The sequence below is a fragment of the Heliangelus exortis genome, chromosome 18, assembly GCF_036169615.1.
Source record: "Heliangelus exortis chromosome 18, bHelExo1.hap1, whole genome shotgun sequence".
In the NCBI taxonomy this organism is placed as follows: domain Eukaryota; kingdom Metazoa; phylum Chordata; class Aves; order Apodiformes; family Trochilidae; genus Heliangelus; species Heliangelus exortis.
The window spans coordinates 10,110,241-10,126,035 of record NC_092439.1 but is presented as its reverse complement, the minus strand read 5'-3'; the positions used below and the strand labels follow the sequence as shown (position 1 = coordinate 10,126,035).

Here is a 15,795-nt window from a genome sequence, read left to right as displayed (position 1 = left end):
TCAGATCGAGAGCACTCAGGGGACAGCAGGGAAACCACCTCGCTGGAAACCCCCCAAGCAGATCCTGACTATATGCTGTTACTAAACTGAAGTATCTGAATTTGAACCCTTAGTTTTTAAGTTCATACCTGTAACAAGCCTAAAAATCCCAAAGCCAGCCAGCCTTGAGGATGGGATGATGAACTGGTCAACATGAGTATGGTGTAGGAGAATCACAATTGCTTTAAATTTTTGTTGGTATTCTTCCACCTCTTATTTTCCTGAAGGCCTGCTAAAATATAAGATTGTTTTATTCAAAACAGGAATAGCAGGAAAGGGAGAAAATAATCAATCTATTTAAGGGAAATTTGGTAAAGAGCTGCCCTTGAAGGTTTGTCTGGACATATGTGGGTAGCTGTGTAGATTTAGCTGTCCTCTTAATTGCACACATAAAGTGGAGTAGAAAAACATTTTACTTTACTGAATTGAGCTGAGATTTGTTGTAGGTAAATTGGTGGTGCTTCTGTGCTCTTCTGGTTGGGACAGGCAGTTCCCTGAAGTGAAGCTGCTGTCTACAGAAAGGAGAGACCCTTGGGTGGGAGCACACTAAGCTTTGGGACACCAGCAAACACCATACGAGAGATGCTCTCTCTGCAAGGTTTGTCTCTGCAGCACAGGTGGTTCCTCTGAGGACCCCAGTGTGAGGGTTAAGTAAAGAACAAGGGAAAAATGCAAACAGGAGGATAAGCATTTCTAGTCTGATGGAGGTTTGTATTCTCTCAATGGTCTTAAGTTCTCAGTGAGACTGTGTACAGTGTGTGCTGTCACTGTGATCTTTAAACTCCCCTTCCCCTCGGAAAAACCTCGCTCACAAAATGTGGATAGGGAACTGTTCTGTAACCTGCTCTAACACTGCTGAACAAGATGTTGGAGAAGAAATCACTAGACCTTGCTTTCTAGTCATCCTGAGGTCCTGTGTGACTTCAGCAAATGTTTCTGTGTTATCAGTGAATTCCCTTAACAACAAAGGGTGGTCTGTGGATGTAGTGTTTACTGTAAATCATATTTTTTATCTGCTACTTAAAATCAGCTCCACCATGGGAAATAATGCTGCTTCGTGTAAAGCTGTTCAGGCTTTCATTTGCCTTCTTTACTGCTACCATAAATGGCCAAACTGTAAAAACATTTGTTGACTACAGGCGGTGTTTGGTTATGTAGCACCTCAGCTGAATGCTTGCTTGCAGTGTCTTGATGTGGTTGATAATAGATGTGGCTTTTTGTAATGTCAAAGTAGATATTTGCACATAAAACTGCAGTTTGTGGGGTGGTAAAGCGTGAAGCAGATCCTAACATGAGAGAATAAGTCTCCTAATGCTCCTCCTTAGCATACGGTGTTGCTGGGTTTTGTTACTTTGATGCCTCACTGAAGATTCTATTTTTTAATTTATTTTTGCCTTAGTAAGACAGCACTTGGTTTGGGGGATAATTACTAAAAAAAGTAAAATAGTCATTGTAATAATAATAATAATGATGTTGTCTAAAAGTATTAATGGCAGGATTACCACCAATAGCTTACGTCCTCTAGCTCAAAGGTTGGGTTAAATATTCATCTAGCATTGCTAGTGCTGTGGATGTTAAGTAATTAAATTTTTTTCTATTCCATGCAGTGTCTATGGCAATTCCAAGCAAAATGTAAGCTCCCTCTGAGTTTCCTGTGTGTTTCCCTGCCTTTTGATTTTGGGTGATGCTGACTAAGAGTGTTACTACACCTGCAGGTGCAGAGATGAAGGGGAAAAAGCACTGTGGTTGGTTTTAGTATAAGAAAATGTTTTGCTGGCAAATACGGGGTTTTTTAGATGGAAATTGATGCTTGCTTAAATATGCAGACTGAATATTGAAGAAAAAAGCATTTATAATAAAATCTGACACCATAAGAGTGTTTCCATTTGACACGGTTTTGACTTGAACATCTGAAGTTGCTGAACCTGAAAATTCTGCTACTCCTAAAGAGCACTTAAATTGTTCTTACTGGGGCTTTAAGGCCTCTTCCTTTTCCCTATAGATCAGCTACCAAGCTGATTTGAGCAAGACAGTACTTGCAAGTAGCTCTGTGCTGTGAGATCTTGCTCACATCTTGATTAGCAGCCCTAAACCCACTCAGTAATTTCTGATTCCTGGAACTGGAGTCTGCCTGCATTTCCCCATATGTGTTAGTTGCAGCATTATCCATCATGTTGGGCTTTTCAAGTCTTCCTTAACTTGGAGGGATAACTCCTCTCAAGATCTTGCTGCTTTCAAGCTCCCATGTAAATGTTCCTGTTGTGAACAATTTGGCTTCATGATTTCCACACTGCTGGGAGGTGTCTGTGCACAGCCACTTGCTTGGTAGAACAGAAAGAGAGGGTCATCCATGTATCTTCTGCCAGGAAAGCATCTCCCCCCTCTTTGCTGTGGGATTGGGGTATTGATGTGACTTCATGCACATTGAAAATAATCTGGGGAAGACTAAGTCAGTTTGATGTTCTGTCACTAAGCATAGCCAAGTGTGGGTTGGGAGTGAGGTGCACGGAAAATGTGTGGTTGTACATAAACTTCAGGTGTTCTCCTGCAGATTCTCTGGTTTAAAAGTGAATTTGCTTGTTTGTGCCACTGAGGTATGGGTGCAAGTGTAGCATGGGCATATGCACAGTTATTGAGAAAATAACTTCTAAGACTTTACAACCATGAGTCTGGTGGGGTTTTTGGGTTTGTTTGGTTTTGTTTTGCATGGTGTTTTTTTGTTCTTGTTGTTGTTGTGTGGTTGTTTGTTTTGTTTGTTATGGGTGTTTTTGGGTTTGTTTTTTGGTTATTTTATTTTTTTCAGGGAAAAATTTTCCCTGAAATACCTCTTGTATTTCTTCTGGGAGCTTCAGCTTGCTGTCTGAGATGTAAAAGTTCCAATACACATGGGTTGCTTCTGAAAGGTCAGAAATGAAATGTTACATTTCTTACTATAAACAGTCCTCCTGTGCTGTGCTGCAGTTTACCCCTTGGTAAGAAAAACCAGTCTGTTGTCAGAAGCAAAGGAGTAATAACCTTTGATCTTGAAATCTGCTGCTGGTGGTAGTAAGAGAGACTGTGAATACATTCTTCAGGCACATCAGGATCTAACTTCTGTGCCAGCACTGGTTAGGCTGGAAAGGGAAATATTGTACTCTATATGATGGAAAATACTTAGTATTACTTTTTTCAAAGTGGCTTCATTTTGGTTACACAACTCCATGCTTGTTCCTTGAACTCTGTGTATTTGATTTCTGGTCTTTTGTTCTTAGAAAAATCTGAAGTTTTTGAAAATAGTGATATTACTTTGAACCTCTCCTTACGAAGTAGTAGCGTCTACATCTGAGAGACTATTTTCTTTTTAAAATACTTGTGCTTTTCAGCAGGCATCATGCCTCAGGCTTTCAGGTCAGCCCTGCATCACTGAAGTCTTTGTGTTGGATGTATCTCAGAGGTGGGGTAGGATTTCTCTGTCTTGCTTCAAGGGTCGAGTCACTTATCACATTGCTCTGCTAAGTTTGGCTGTCAATGACTGAGTCCAGTCTTTATTTCTTCCCCTCTGTCAGTATCATATCTGTTGAACAACGTGCCCAAGCAGTCCAACAAAGCAGAGGGGACTGCCAGGAAGCTCTGTACACACTGTCCTCAGAGCAAAAGGGCTCACACAGCCTGCTCTGTCTGGTACAGATCCCCTTCTCTTCTTTTCACTCTCTCAACTGGGTGGGTTACCCTGACACCCTAGGTTAGAGACAAAGCAAAAAAAACATCCCTAAGTTGTTTGTTGTTCATCTCTAAATCCCAAACTAAGGTTGTCACTACTTCTTGTTGTGTTGGAGCTAAAAACCTGATGCTGAAACGTCAGTCTTCGGAAAAACCTCTCTTTGCAGAGGGGATGTTGAGGCTCCAGAGCTTATTGCTGGGCTTGGGAGTGACTGGCACATAAATACTCTGTTTTCCTGCCTGGTCTCTGTGCCCTGGCCCTGCCAGGAGCTGCTGAATCTGAAAGCTCAGCTCACCTGGGAGAAACACTTGTAGAGCAGTACAAATTCTCCCCCTAGCTGGGTTTTCACTGCTTAGCCACAAAGTTCTGAGAAATTGTTTTGGGTGGCGGAAAGCACGTTTTCATCTTAAAATACAGTGTGTGATGACTGATAGGATGTGCAAAAATACTCGGTGTTAGGGCATGGCAGGTGCTGAGCTGCTTGTGAGCTGCAGCATGAGGCTTGCACATGTTGACTCGATCAGCCTAGTTTGGGCTGCCTTTCATTCTGTCTTTGTTGTGGTGCAAGGAAGTCTCATGAAACTGCCTCTTTGAAAGTGTATTTAGCACATTATTGTTATTGCAGCTTCTGTAGCGTGAGCTTTTTGTGGATCTCTTGCTGCTTGCAAGCTGTTCAGATCTAAGGGGAAGTTGCCTCATAATGTTTTGATTTTAATTGATTTTTTTCTGCAGTTTTGCCAGGATAATAGGTGCATCATGCAGCTTCAGACATTGGCATTCCTGAGTGATTAACACACTTTCAGGAAGTTCATTATTTCATAGGTAGGCAACCAATTCTTCCATCATAATTTAAAATTTCCATTACTCAAAAAGGCAGTTGCTTTGTGTATTTTACTTAGCTGCGTGAGGATATTGAGGGAAGGGCTACTAATAATTGTCCTTACTAATGAAAATAGATGGCTAAATAACACAGCTGGCATTTCAGCATTCTTGTCACTTCTGGTTATGGCACTTTGAATACTTAAAGATTATAGTAATTGTCTCTAGTGTGCAAAATTAGTCTAGACAGTTTAGACTTGGGCCAAAAGGTTGGAGTTGAATAAATACATAATTTGGGCAAATAAAGCTATTAGAACTGTGATTATCTTCTGACACAATAGTTCTTACTAGACTTAAGTGCTATTTTATATCTTTTCGAAAGTAATTAGGCTCTAATGATTAGTCAATAAATCTTTGAAAAATAAAGTACTCCAGACTTCACTAATGAAGCTGTGTGTTTTTATGCTGGATATTGTCCAAGCTGGTGTTCAAAAATTCTGTGGCATTAATTGTGGTAATAGAAAGAAAATTACGGGACAGGAACTGGTTACTATCTGTGACTACAGTGATCTCATAGTATAAATGTGTTACTGGCTCTGAAAGAGTTGTCTTTAACTTTTAATTACATATGTACTAATTATTCTGTGTCTCTTCGCTAACAGGACAAGTGGTATGATGAAACCTTCTAGAAGTTTTCACTTGTCTGGTTCAGTCCCTGCTTGGCACTTCTGATACACACACACACACACACATGCATACTTATGTAATTATATGTAAATATTATATATTTTTATATATAGCTAGAGAAAGGGAGTGTTGGGGGAAAGGGCCTCTTTTCATGATATGCTGCAAGCTTTCCTGAATTATCTGAACATTTAAAGGTGGTAGCATTTGAGTGGAGAGTTTGTAAATGTATAGTTAGCAATTTGAGCTGCCTGATCTGCTGGTGGTGCTGCAGGCAGCCAGCTGGGAACTATGGTGGAAGGTGAGGAGTGGGGATGACAAAACCTCCCTCTCCTACTGGAAGGAAGTTGCTCATGTGCTTCAGTGGGATTGTGAAGTACTGTCCTACAAATATTTCATCCCAGCTTGAATCATTCTACAAAACTGTAGGCTCTGGGTTTAATGGACTAGTTGAACACAGAAATACAGCCTATGGTGAGGTTAACAGATGTTTTAACAGCCAAGAACATGGAGAAATTACCTTCCTCAGCCTTTGTACCTGTCTCTTTCTGCTAAACTGTTGTTCAGTTCCACGTCTGCTCCCAAGTAAATACAAACCTACACGAGTGACAGTAATGCCTGGCGTGATAGGGAACTGAAATGTAATGGTGAAGGTAGAAGAAGGCTTTTTTACCTAAGATAGGTTTTTACGTTACTTCTTTCAGAATCAGAAAGGTATTGACTTAACAAAATGTTATTCCTTAGCTTGCACTATAGTCCCCAGGGTGCCAGCATTTCCAGGTACTTAAAATGGGAAGTAGGAGTTGACATGACTAAAGCCAGGAGGTTTGCTGAAGTGAGGCTTTGTCCTACAGGCTTGTTTGGGCTAGAAAAAAATTCTTACTGCATTAATAGAGTTGCAGGGGCCCAAATTTTAACCTAGGCTAGGCAATCTGAAAAGTCCAGTTAACAGGCAGTATTTTAAAGGTTCTAATTTGACATGAATACCTGGACTCTCCTCAAGAGCTTCTCTTTTGCCATAAAATTAACTTTTCCAATTTGCATTTTAGTTCTTCAAGTATGTTTCTCAAATGCCCTAAATGTGGATCTTCAGATTAGAAGTCTGTTGCTGGCTGTGTTTTAGTTAGAATTAATTGAAATAGCTCTTCAGTAACTTAAATGTCTTACCCTATTACTGTAGTTATATTTATAAATCAAAATCTCTTACATTACACCATGTATCTTAAGATGTTGTAGTCATAACATGTATGAGAAGAAGGCATTCTGGTAACTTCTGCCTCAGCAGGGGATTTCTTTAGGAACCTTACTTTCTTTCCACTTAGAGCTCTATTCCCATTGCCTGGTTACACACATCCTAAAATTGGATATATGGTCTTAAAGAGATTATATGCTTCTTGAGGTAAAAAGCTTTGTCCTGAAAATCTTGTGGGAGCTGCTGTGTTGAAAGCTGCCTGAACCTGGTAAAATTTCATGAATTAAAAAATAATATGTAGCAAATATTTTAGACATTCCTTGAACTGCAAGTGGCCAGGATCAGGGAGATTAAGTACTTGGTGTGTTAATAGTTCTTGTGCATATTTACTGTGAAGAAAACATGAAATTAAATGAACTCAAGACTGATCTATTCTTGCAGTATGGAGTACGTTTTATACTCGGACATGTTTTGACTTGAGAAATTGCATAGCTGCCTTCAAAGAACTTTGTAAGTGCTTACTGGCATTAAAGGCATTAATTCAAGGCATTACAAAGAAGTCTTAACAGACAGTGAAAGTGTACATTCTCTGATCTGGAGTAATGAAAACTGCCTCACCAGGAAGTAGTCAGGAGGCCAAAGTTTAATGCATGTATTGCCTGAAGCAGGTCTCTATGTACTTGGTGTTTGGTGTGGTTTGATTCTGAGATACTGGAGAATTATAAATTAGAGGGATATTCATAGGCTGGTGAGCTCCTAATACTGAGCTGATGTGCAGTGTGGAGAGCTGTAAGCCAGGAACTGAAAGAGGTGAAAGCACAGTTTGAGTTTTAAAAGGTGAAAGCTGTTTAAAACAAGTATCAACCTACTGTTTTTTAAGGAAACTAATATTTAAAATTATGTTCACGTGCCTCTCAAAATATGTATCTGAAAAAATGCTCTTATCAATAATCGTGTTACATGTATGTAACCTGTGCCCTCTGTCCATAATTAAGGTGTTAAGGATGGACTAAAGCTTTGGAAGTTACCTGAATAATATGTTTAGGCTTGGCAGGATGTTAGCAAAAAGGCAGGTAATCTGTTTCAATTGTAACTGTTATTCTTTAAACCTTTATGATTGGAACATGTATCCAGAGGCTTTTTGAGCTGTATTTCAATGACCCTTTCTTTTCTCCAGGCAAGTCTGAAGTGTCTGAGTTGATTCTTAGGCTTTTCCCCACAGAATTTTTCAGTTCTTTGTTTAGCAGTTACAAACTCCTCATTTCTACTTGTAAGCATGAGCTGTTTTTACTAAGTGGTTCCTTGGGTGCTAGCTTTGAGGGAGAAAAAGGAGATTATTTTCTGTGCTGCTGCTGCACGAGCAAGGTTGAGGAAGGTGAAGCTGCCTTGTAACAGGGTGAAGTGCTGATGGATGCTTCAGAGCACGTCAGTCAGTTTGATTGCAGTCTTTCAGCTTCCATAGTCTTAGTCCATGGTGTGACCTGCACAATAAATTGATGCTCCAGAAGCCCTGTGGCTCTTAAATTCCTGAGCCAAGTCAGTCCTGCTGAACCATGGATGAAATCTGTGGAATTTCCTAGCATAAGGCTATCTAGAGAAACATCATTGGAAATGAGTGTGTCTATGGATATGAAGGTCAAGTCTTATGCATCAAAATTAATTCCAAAGGGTTTAGCTTGTATATGGTTCACGATATCTTTCTGTCACTATAACTAGCACCCTTCTTCCTTTTTGTCTTGGTTTTTCACTGTTCAAGAAGTTACCAAATGTTTCACATCACTGAATAATTACAGTAATTGTAGTTACAAATTACATCTGTTTTCCCTGGATATCCCTATCAGTGCTGGCAGTATACATTAGAACAGTAGGAAGCAGAGTTAATTGTGGGAAGCATCATTGCTTGCAAGCACTCTCTTTTAATTTGTCTTTTGGAAGAAAGGAATAGGTCCTCTTACTGTTCTATAGTTAAAGTAACTCTTAAAGATTTGTATGAGTATGGGGTAATTGGAGGAGGATATGCCTGGCTTTCTGGAGCATGATGCAGTTTCATGCATTATCTCTGCGGTCTGGGTTTCATCAGCATATTTTTAGACCTTTGCTCCCCCATGCTTCCCAATATCAGTATCCAGATCCTTCCCCTTGTTTTGCCAGGTGTAGCTGTTTATGCCAGCAGAGCATTGCTCAATGCTGTCTCCAGCACTTCTGTTCAGAAGGATGCTCTGGGGAGCTCCTGCAGTCTCCCTGGTGTTGTTTTGTGCTGTGCCTGAGCCTTCTGCAGAGGTGCCCATCCTCTAATTCTTGAGCTCAGCAGCATCAGTCTCCTGCTTCTTTAACACCAACCAAATAAACTTGTGTAGAAACATCAGGACCTAATGAAACACCTGCTCCTGGGGAGATGTATGTTAAGTATTTAACAAGCTTGTCAAAGCTGTCTCATCAGTTGTGTGCTTTTTGATTACTTTACGTTTTTTTTTCTGTGACCCAAGTACATGGGGCTCCACAGAATACTAAATTTCTGTGTTTTGCTGTGTCTGTTCCATTCTGGAATGTGATCTGGGTTTAAGTGTGCTTCCAGAAGTTAGTGCAGTTTTTTTCCTGTATGTTTTCCTTTCTTTCTAGACAGCCAACTCAAATATTTCTAAAGAAATTACTTTAGGAGGCTCTTTTGTGGTGTGAAAGTGGGTTCTCCAATTAATTACTCCAGGGGCAGTTCTGCTGGACAAGGGTGGTCCTGGACTGGGGCCAGCGTAGTTCTGGAGTAAGGTGGCACATTACTGCCAGCCATCCCTTAGGAACATGTCTGTGGTGGCACTGAACCTGTTTGTGCATGGAAATGGGGATTAAAACTCTTTGCAATAGTCTCTAACCAATCCTGCATCCTGGAGGAGTGCACATTATGGCACTGGGGTCATGTTAGTGTAGTCCTGGCTGCTGGGTCACTCTGCATGGGCAGAAGAGCTGAAGGCAGATTGTAGCTTTTCCATGGGTGGCAAAGCAATGAAGGTTACACTCTGATTTTTGCAGTCACTTAGGTCTTGGTCTGAGAAAGCTTTCACCATGGAGCCAGGTACCCACAGAAAGGTGTTCACTTAGGGTTCTACTGTCTGGCCACGGCATTATAGTTCTGGTCTTAAACTCTGGCACTGACTTTGTGTGTGGCTTGGAACAAATGTCAGAAATACTAATTCAAATGAAAGAAAAGGTGCTCAGAAGAAAACTTGGTCAGGTTTCTGTCTTTTTATGGATGTAGTATTTCTGAGGTGATCAATGTGGTGTGTGATGGGGCTTTAGCTGATCCTGTAGTTTGTTCTGTGCCCATGGTGTGAAGGCATGATGCTACATATACTGAATTGGACTGTTCAAGTTGGGACAAAAAAATGTTATTGGTGAAGTGCAGAGAACATGAGACAGAAGCTAGAAAAAAGATTATAATGTTAGTGGTAATCAAAGGACAAACTGCCAAAATAAATATTCTGTTAAATATCCGAGCACACACAGCCTAGGAGATGTTGTGGGATCATGGATTTCAGGTATTTGGGAATGTACTTAAGTATAAAGCTAAAGTTTTGGTGTATAGCATTCACCAACATGTTTGTTTAAAGTTCTGACTTACAAATTATAGTTGGGAAGGATTTTTGGGCTATTTGCAATGCTAAGATTGTAGATGTTATTTAAATCCAGAACAGTCTTGTAACTTCAGCTGGAGGGTGGAAACCCTTCTATTTCCTTGCATCCACTGGGTTGAAACCAAAAATTGAAATGGAATTTACCATGTGGAAAAAAATTTAAATAAGCAAGTAGCGACTTTTTGAAACATTAAGTGTATATTTAGTAAATACAAGTGGAGATTATAGAGACAGCAAAGATAAATACTTATTTTGACATGTACCACTCCTTTAACTTACTCATAGTGGTGCGCTTACACCATGCTGGCCTCTTTTTTGTTTTTTGAGTAAAGAAGAGAGGAAGGGCATTTAGCAAGCAGAGTCTGGACTGCAACTTGTAGTAGCTACTTGTTGGTTGTGTCTGACTTTTGCTCTCACCTTGAAACGTAAGTGTTGGTGCAAAAGAAAGTAATCCAGTGGGTTTTCAGCTTGTGAACTGTTGATGACCTTATGGAAAGTAAATAAGAAAAGCTGCATAAGAGCTGTGAAGCTTCACAGGGATTCTCCAGCTTCCTGTGTAAGATGTTTTTCACTTAGGTGGTTTTCACTAATTTATGGAGTGGGACTCCTGAGCTCATGATTCTAGCTAATGGAGGAATTCCCTTATGTGTATGAAAGGCAGCAGAGCCAAGGGGGTAAACTGAAAGCAGACTCCTTGCCAAAGGACTGGAACGATTGCAACAATGATTTAGGGATTACTGTTACCTTAAATGGAGAGAGACTGCTAGAGCAGTGCTCAGTGTAGTAGTGTCATCATTCCTCAGCACCACAAGTAGGAACTCCTACAAAGGTCAGGAGATTGTGCTTGAAATAGATTTTAAGATAAATGTATGTATAAGAAAGGATGGTAGTGGTAGGCTGCCCAACTGCAAGTAGTATTGGTTATGTGTGGGGTTTTGTTAATTTTTTTGTTGTTTTGTTTTGGGTTTGTGTGTAGGGGGGGTGTAGTGCTTGGTTTTTTTCCTCTAAAAAGGGGTTTATGTCCTTAGCAGGCTTTCCCATCCCATGTTTGCCTCACCAGTCTTAGAAAGAGGAAACCTAGAAAACTCGTTGCATAATATTTTGAGTAAATTGAATGGTTGATGAGACTACTGGGCTCAGCTTCTAATTTCCCTTCTAGGAGGTGGGTGGAAAAGAGCATTGATTTTGCTTAGTGATGAAGGGAGTGGTGTAACAGAAGAGCATGTTCAAGTTATCTTAGCAGAAGAAATACAGTTTCTCTATTTCCTGCAGGCAGTGGCCAAGTACACTGAGCCAGCTGAATGAGGCTGAGCTCCTCCAGCTTCTCACAGAGACTCACCTTGTCCTAGCAGAGTGGATCTGACAGCCTGGCCTGCAATGGGTCATCCTAGAGAGGGGTCCAGTGTGTCTTGTGCCATCTGACACCTGCTGTAGCTTCCTAGTATTTCATAGTTGAGCAGAGCAACAGCTTTGAAGTGTCTGGACTGGCACATGCAGCTTCCAGAGAGGAGACAGCAGTAAGAGGCCTGGCTGTTCAGACACTGACGTGTGTATTCCTCTCATTTGTCTGCACTTGGCATTGGTTTAAAATCAGTAGGCTGGCAGTGGTTTGCATCTCCTGGAATTGCCCTTCCCTTAGTCTTTCAAGCATTTTTGCCACAAACTCCTTGACCTTTGTGAAGCTCCTTACACTGTGGCATGGGCTTGGGCTTGCTGGTTGTGTGGGCCCCTTCCTGCTGCTGCAGGACAGCATTCAGAAGTCACTGTTCAGGATGTGTTTTGCCATCCTTAATTCTTTAAACACTGACTGTATCACAGAAGTCAGTCCATTTCTGTTCAGATTGATAAATACTACATCTGCTACATCTAATTTTCATAAATCAACCCTGACTGAATAAGGCCTGCAAGCTGTGGTTGATGTGCTCCCTATGGCAAATTGTCCTAGTGCAATTTGGGAATACTTTTTCAAAGCCAACAGCTATTTCAGGCACATTAGTTGAGTCCAGTGCCTGGAGGTAAACCACAATGCTAATTGCCTTGCAAACCTCTCCTCCAGTGGCTGTGACAGCAGATTTGGCAGAGTAGCTCCATGGGAGGGAAGAAATTGCTCATAAGAGACTTGTTAGATGGGGAGCTCTGACATCTGCTCTCTCTGATTTTAAGATGCTGGATTAGGGCATCTTAGTCTTGTTCCCTTTTCTGAGGGAGGAACTGTTCCATGTCTCTACCTAGTCTGGCACACTTTTTTTTTTTTTTTTTTTGTGGTTTCCTTTTTTTAAAAAAAAACCTCCCCCCCTACACGCACACGGAGCAGAGAATAAACAAACAAGAAAAAAGCAACTGAAAAGGGTGGAGGGAGTCACAGAAAGGCCCTAGAGATCACAGAACATGCTGCAGTTCTTGACCCTTGAATAGGTAATAAGGAAAATATGAAGAATTCCTCTGAGGTTATTATGGTTTTCTTTTTCTGACCTCTCACTGAAAAACACTGTCCATGTTGGATGTAAGCATGCTGCCTGATGTGGTCTACTAATACTGGTTCATGAGAGTGAAATAAATGGATTGCAAATACTCCCTTTTGTTTAAAACTTGGCCTACTTTACAGCTTTATAGATATGAAGCTTCAGACAGTAATTGACTTCTATAAGAAGCTGTGGAGAGGGGTAAAGAGTAACCTCAGAGTGCATGTTTTATCTTCCAAATCAGCTTCCTGAATTTCCAGATATGCTGATAGTGACACCATATTTTAGTCAGCAAATAGACACGTTTCTGCTGCAAAACTTGCGCTGGTGTGCGTGCTCCATTTATGATCCCATGCGTCTTGGTTGGCTTTTTTCCTGTTTGTTTTGTTTTGTGTGAGTTGGTTTTTTGGAAAGGCTTTGGAGAGGACATTGCTGAGCATTGAGATGCTCTAAAACAATGGAGAAACCATTTCTTATCCAGAAATGAACAACTCAACTTAATTGAAACACTGGAAATTGCCACTGGAGGTTGTGGCATCTCACAGGTGCCTGGTGGGATGGACTGCTAGGATTTTATCCTACCCAGCAAGGAACGTATTTGTTTTAGTTACTGCTCTCTAAAGGTAGCTGCTTACAGTGGTGCCATTGATTCAGAGCTCATGAGACTGTTGTGTAGGTGTATCCTGTGAGGATGGTTTTCTGCTGTCTACCTAGAATGCAAAGGAGATGTGCAGGGCTGTTCAGTGTCTCTGCTCTGGGGGTCAGCAGTTTTTAAGTATGGTGCCAAATCTAAATGAGTAGATAAACAGCAACTTGCATGTGCTTCCTGGAGCCAGCTGCATGATGGTAAGGCTGTGGTATATGAGCATAGGTTATATATAGAATACACAGCTGGTAAAGTTTCTTACCACTGGTGATGAGTTCCTCCCAGTAAAGCAACTGCAGCTCAATTGATGAGGTCTCCTGGGGAGCCCAGGTCCATGCTATAAAAGCAGAACCCCAGTGTGGATGTGCCCAGGTGCTGGGAGTCAGCTGGGTGCCATGGGGACAAAGTGCTGCAGCCAGCCCTTGTGGGCACCTTCAGATTAAAACTGTACAAGAACAAATCCAAGTACATTAATAAAACTGTATCTGCAAGAGTTAACTGTATTCTGTGCTGACAGTGATGTGTCTGGAGAAGATTAGTGGGCTAGTGCTGTAATTTCAAATGTCTTGTTTTCTTTTGTTTTCTTATTTTCCCTTCCATGGCATATGTTAGCTTGAGTCTGATAAGCTTAGAGGAACAGAGTGGTGTTCGTTGGTGTCTTTGAATTTGTGTGATGGGAAGTAAGTTTTGGTGAAAGCTATTAATTTTGACATGAATAAAGAAATGCACCCTGTATTTGGTGATAGCTTCTTAATGCAAGAACAACCCACCCCCATGCCTCCCCCATTGTTTTTAATTTTTTTTTTCTTCATAGGACCTTATGCAGTTTTAAAGCATTCGTTCTCCTTACTGGCTTACAAAACTGAATAACATAGGCAGGCATAACCCCTTCAGTTACTGTGCCATTCATCTGGGTGCATAGATGCCTGATGTGCTTGATTTTCACCCAGTCTCTACAAAGATGAACCAGAATGTGCTTTTCTATGCAGTTCAGTAGCAGACTGGCAGTATGTTGTGCAGCCTCATACTTGGGCAATGGGTGACACGGGCACTTCATGGCTTCTTCTGCTTTCAGAATGTGGACAGTATGTGTGCTTAGTCATTAGAACCTAGAGAGAAATGCTGGGAACAAGGATGATCTGCTGAACTTTATTCAGCTTACAAACTAAGTGCCATTTGTGCTGCATGGAAGTGTTGCTAGAAATTGTTAAAAAACTGGTAGAGAATTCTAGGAACAGCTGGAAAAATTTTCAGACTTCCTAGAAATTAGGTCCTCTGGGACTGGGGGTGGAAATTCTGCAAACTGTTGAGAATTCAAAGAAATTTCTAAACCCTACCAGAAATTCAGAGGAATTTAAGTTACCAGAGATTTTGAAAGCTGCTAGAAACAAAAGTTTCTAGGGATTCCTGATGGGAAGTTCTAGGAGTTACCAGAAACCTCTAGAAAATGCTAGAAAAATTGTGGGTACTCAAGTAAATTCAGTGACTCCTGACAGTAATTTCTACAATTTACAGCTGTTAAGTGGAAACAGAGAAGCCATTACCTGGTGTCTTTTTGGACACAGCAGCAAATGGCAGCACATGGGTAAAACTTGCTCATCTTGCCTAAGCTGTCAAGCATAGAGTTTTAGCATCTTATCTGTTGAGTGTCCTGTTTGTGTTTGTCTTACACACAAACCTCTTGTTTATCTTCTGCAGTCCTATTTTGTTACGGATTATGATCCAACGATCGAAGACTCCTACACCAAGCAGTGTGTGATAGATGAGAGAGCTGCACGCCTGGACAGTAAGTACCCTGGGTCATCATCACCTGGGGCTGTTGGTGCCTATGTTTACATCTATGCTTAAAAATGTAACACCAGTAAACAGCTGTGTGAGGTGGATTTTATGTAAGTGTGTGGCTCAAAAAAGCTTGATCACCTTTGTTTTGGTCATGAGGCACCCAGGCCTTATGTGTGTATAAGTGTCTCTCTTTAGAGTAAATTGAGCATTGGTTTTTTAAGAATTATTCCTGAGGCTTTCGTGTCTACAAAACTAGGAGAATTTATGTAATTCCTGGCAGTTACCTGGGTGACAGGATGGAATGAAAAACACATCACTTGGCTGTTTACTGCCTCTCCCAAGAGCAATATAAATGCTTTGCTCTAAAAGTTTCACTTCTCCCTTGTCAGTGAGTTCTTTAAGGACAAACCAACAACTCTCTCAACCCCCATCCTCTAGTCTCTCTAAGCATTCTCCAGCTGTTTCAGCTGGTTGTGAAATCTCACAAGTCAACCAAACTTTGTTGTTCACTTTTTCTGGGAAGTCTTTAACTGTTCAGTCAGTCCAAGAACTTGTTGTTTTGTTTTGTTTTTTTTCCTCAGTCTACAGTCATAAGAACAGGAAATGTAATAATAATTGTTTTGCTTACATTCAGTTCTGGATACAGCAGGACAAGAAGAATTTGGAGCCATGCGTGAACAGTACATGAGGACAGGAGAGGGTTTTCTGCTTGTGTTCTCAGTCACTGATAGAGGAAGGTAAGCCTGATGTCAAGTTATTAAAAAAGCTGTAATTCATCTGAAGTTGCTGCTTATTCTTTATGCAAATAATCTCAGACAAATTATGTATTCACTCTTGGATTCTTT

The 15,795-nt window shown here is 40.9% G+C and overlaps 1 protein-coding gene across 1 annotated transcript in view; it reads left to right on the top strand.

Moving 5' to 3' along the window:
* The window catches only part of RRAS2 (RAS related 2), a 36,759-nt gene that overhangs the window by 13,157 nt on the left and 7,807 nt on the right, over positions 1 to 15,795 (top strand). The window contains exons 2-3 of the mRNA XM_071762628.1: positions 14,867 to 14,954; positions 15,585 to 15,687. Of these exons, the coding sequence (XP_071618729.1) occupies positions 14,867 to 14,954; positions 15,585 to 15,687 (191 nt within the window). The remainder of the gene's footprint in view (positions 1 to 14,866; positions 14,955 to 15,584; positions 15,688 to 15,795) is intronic.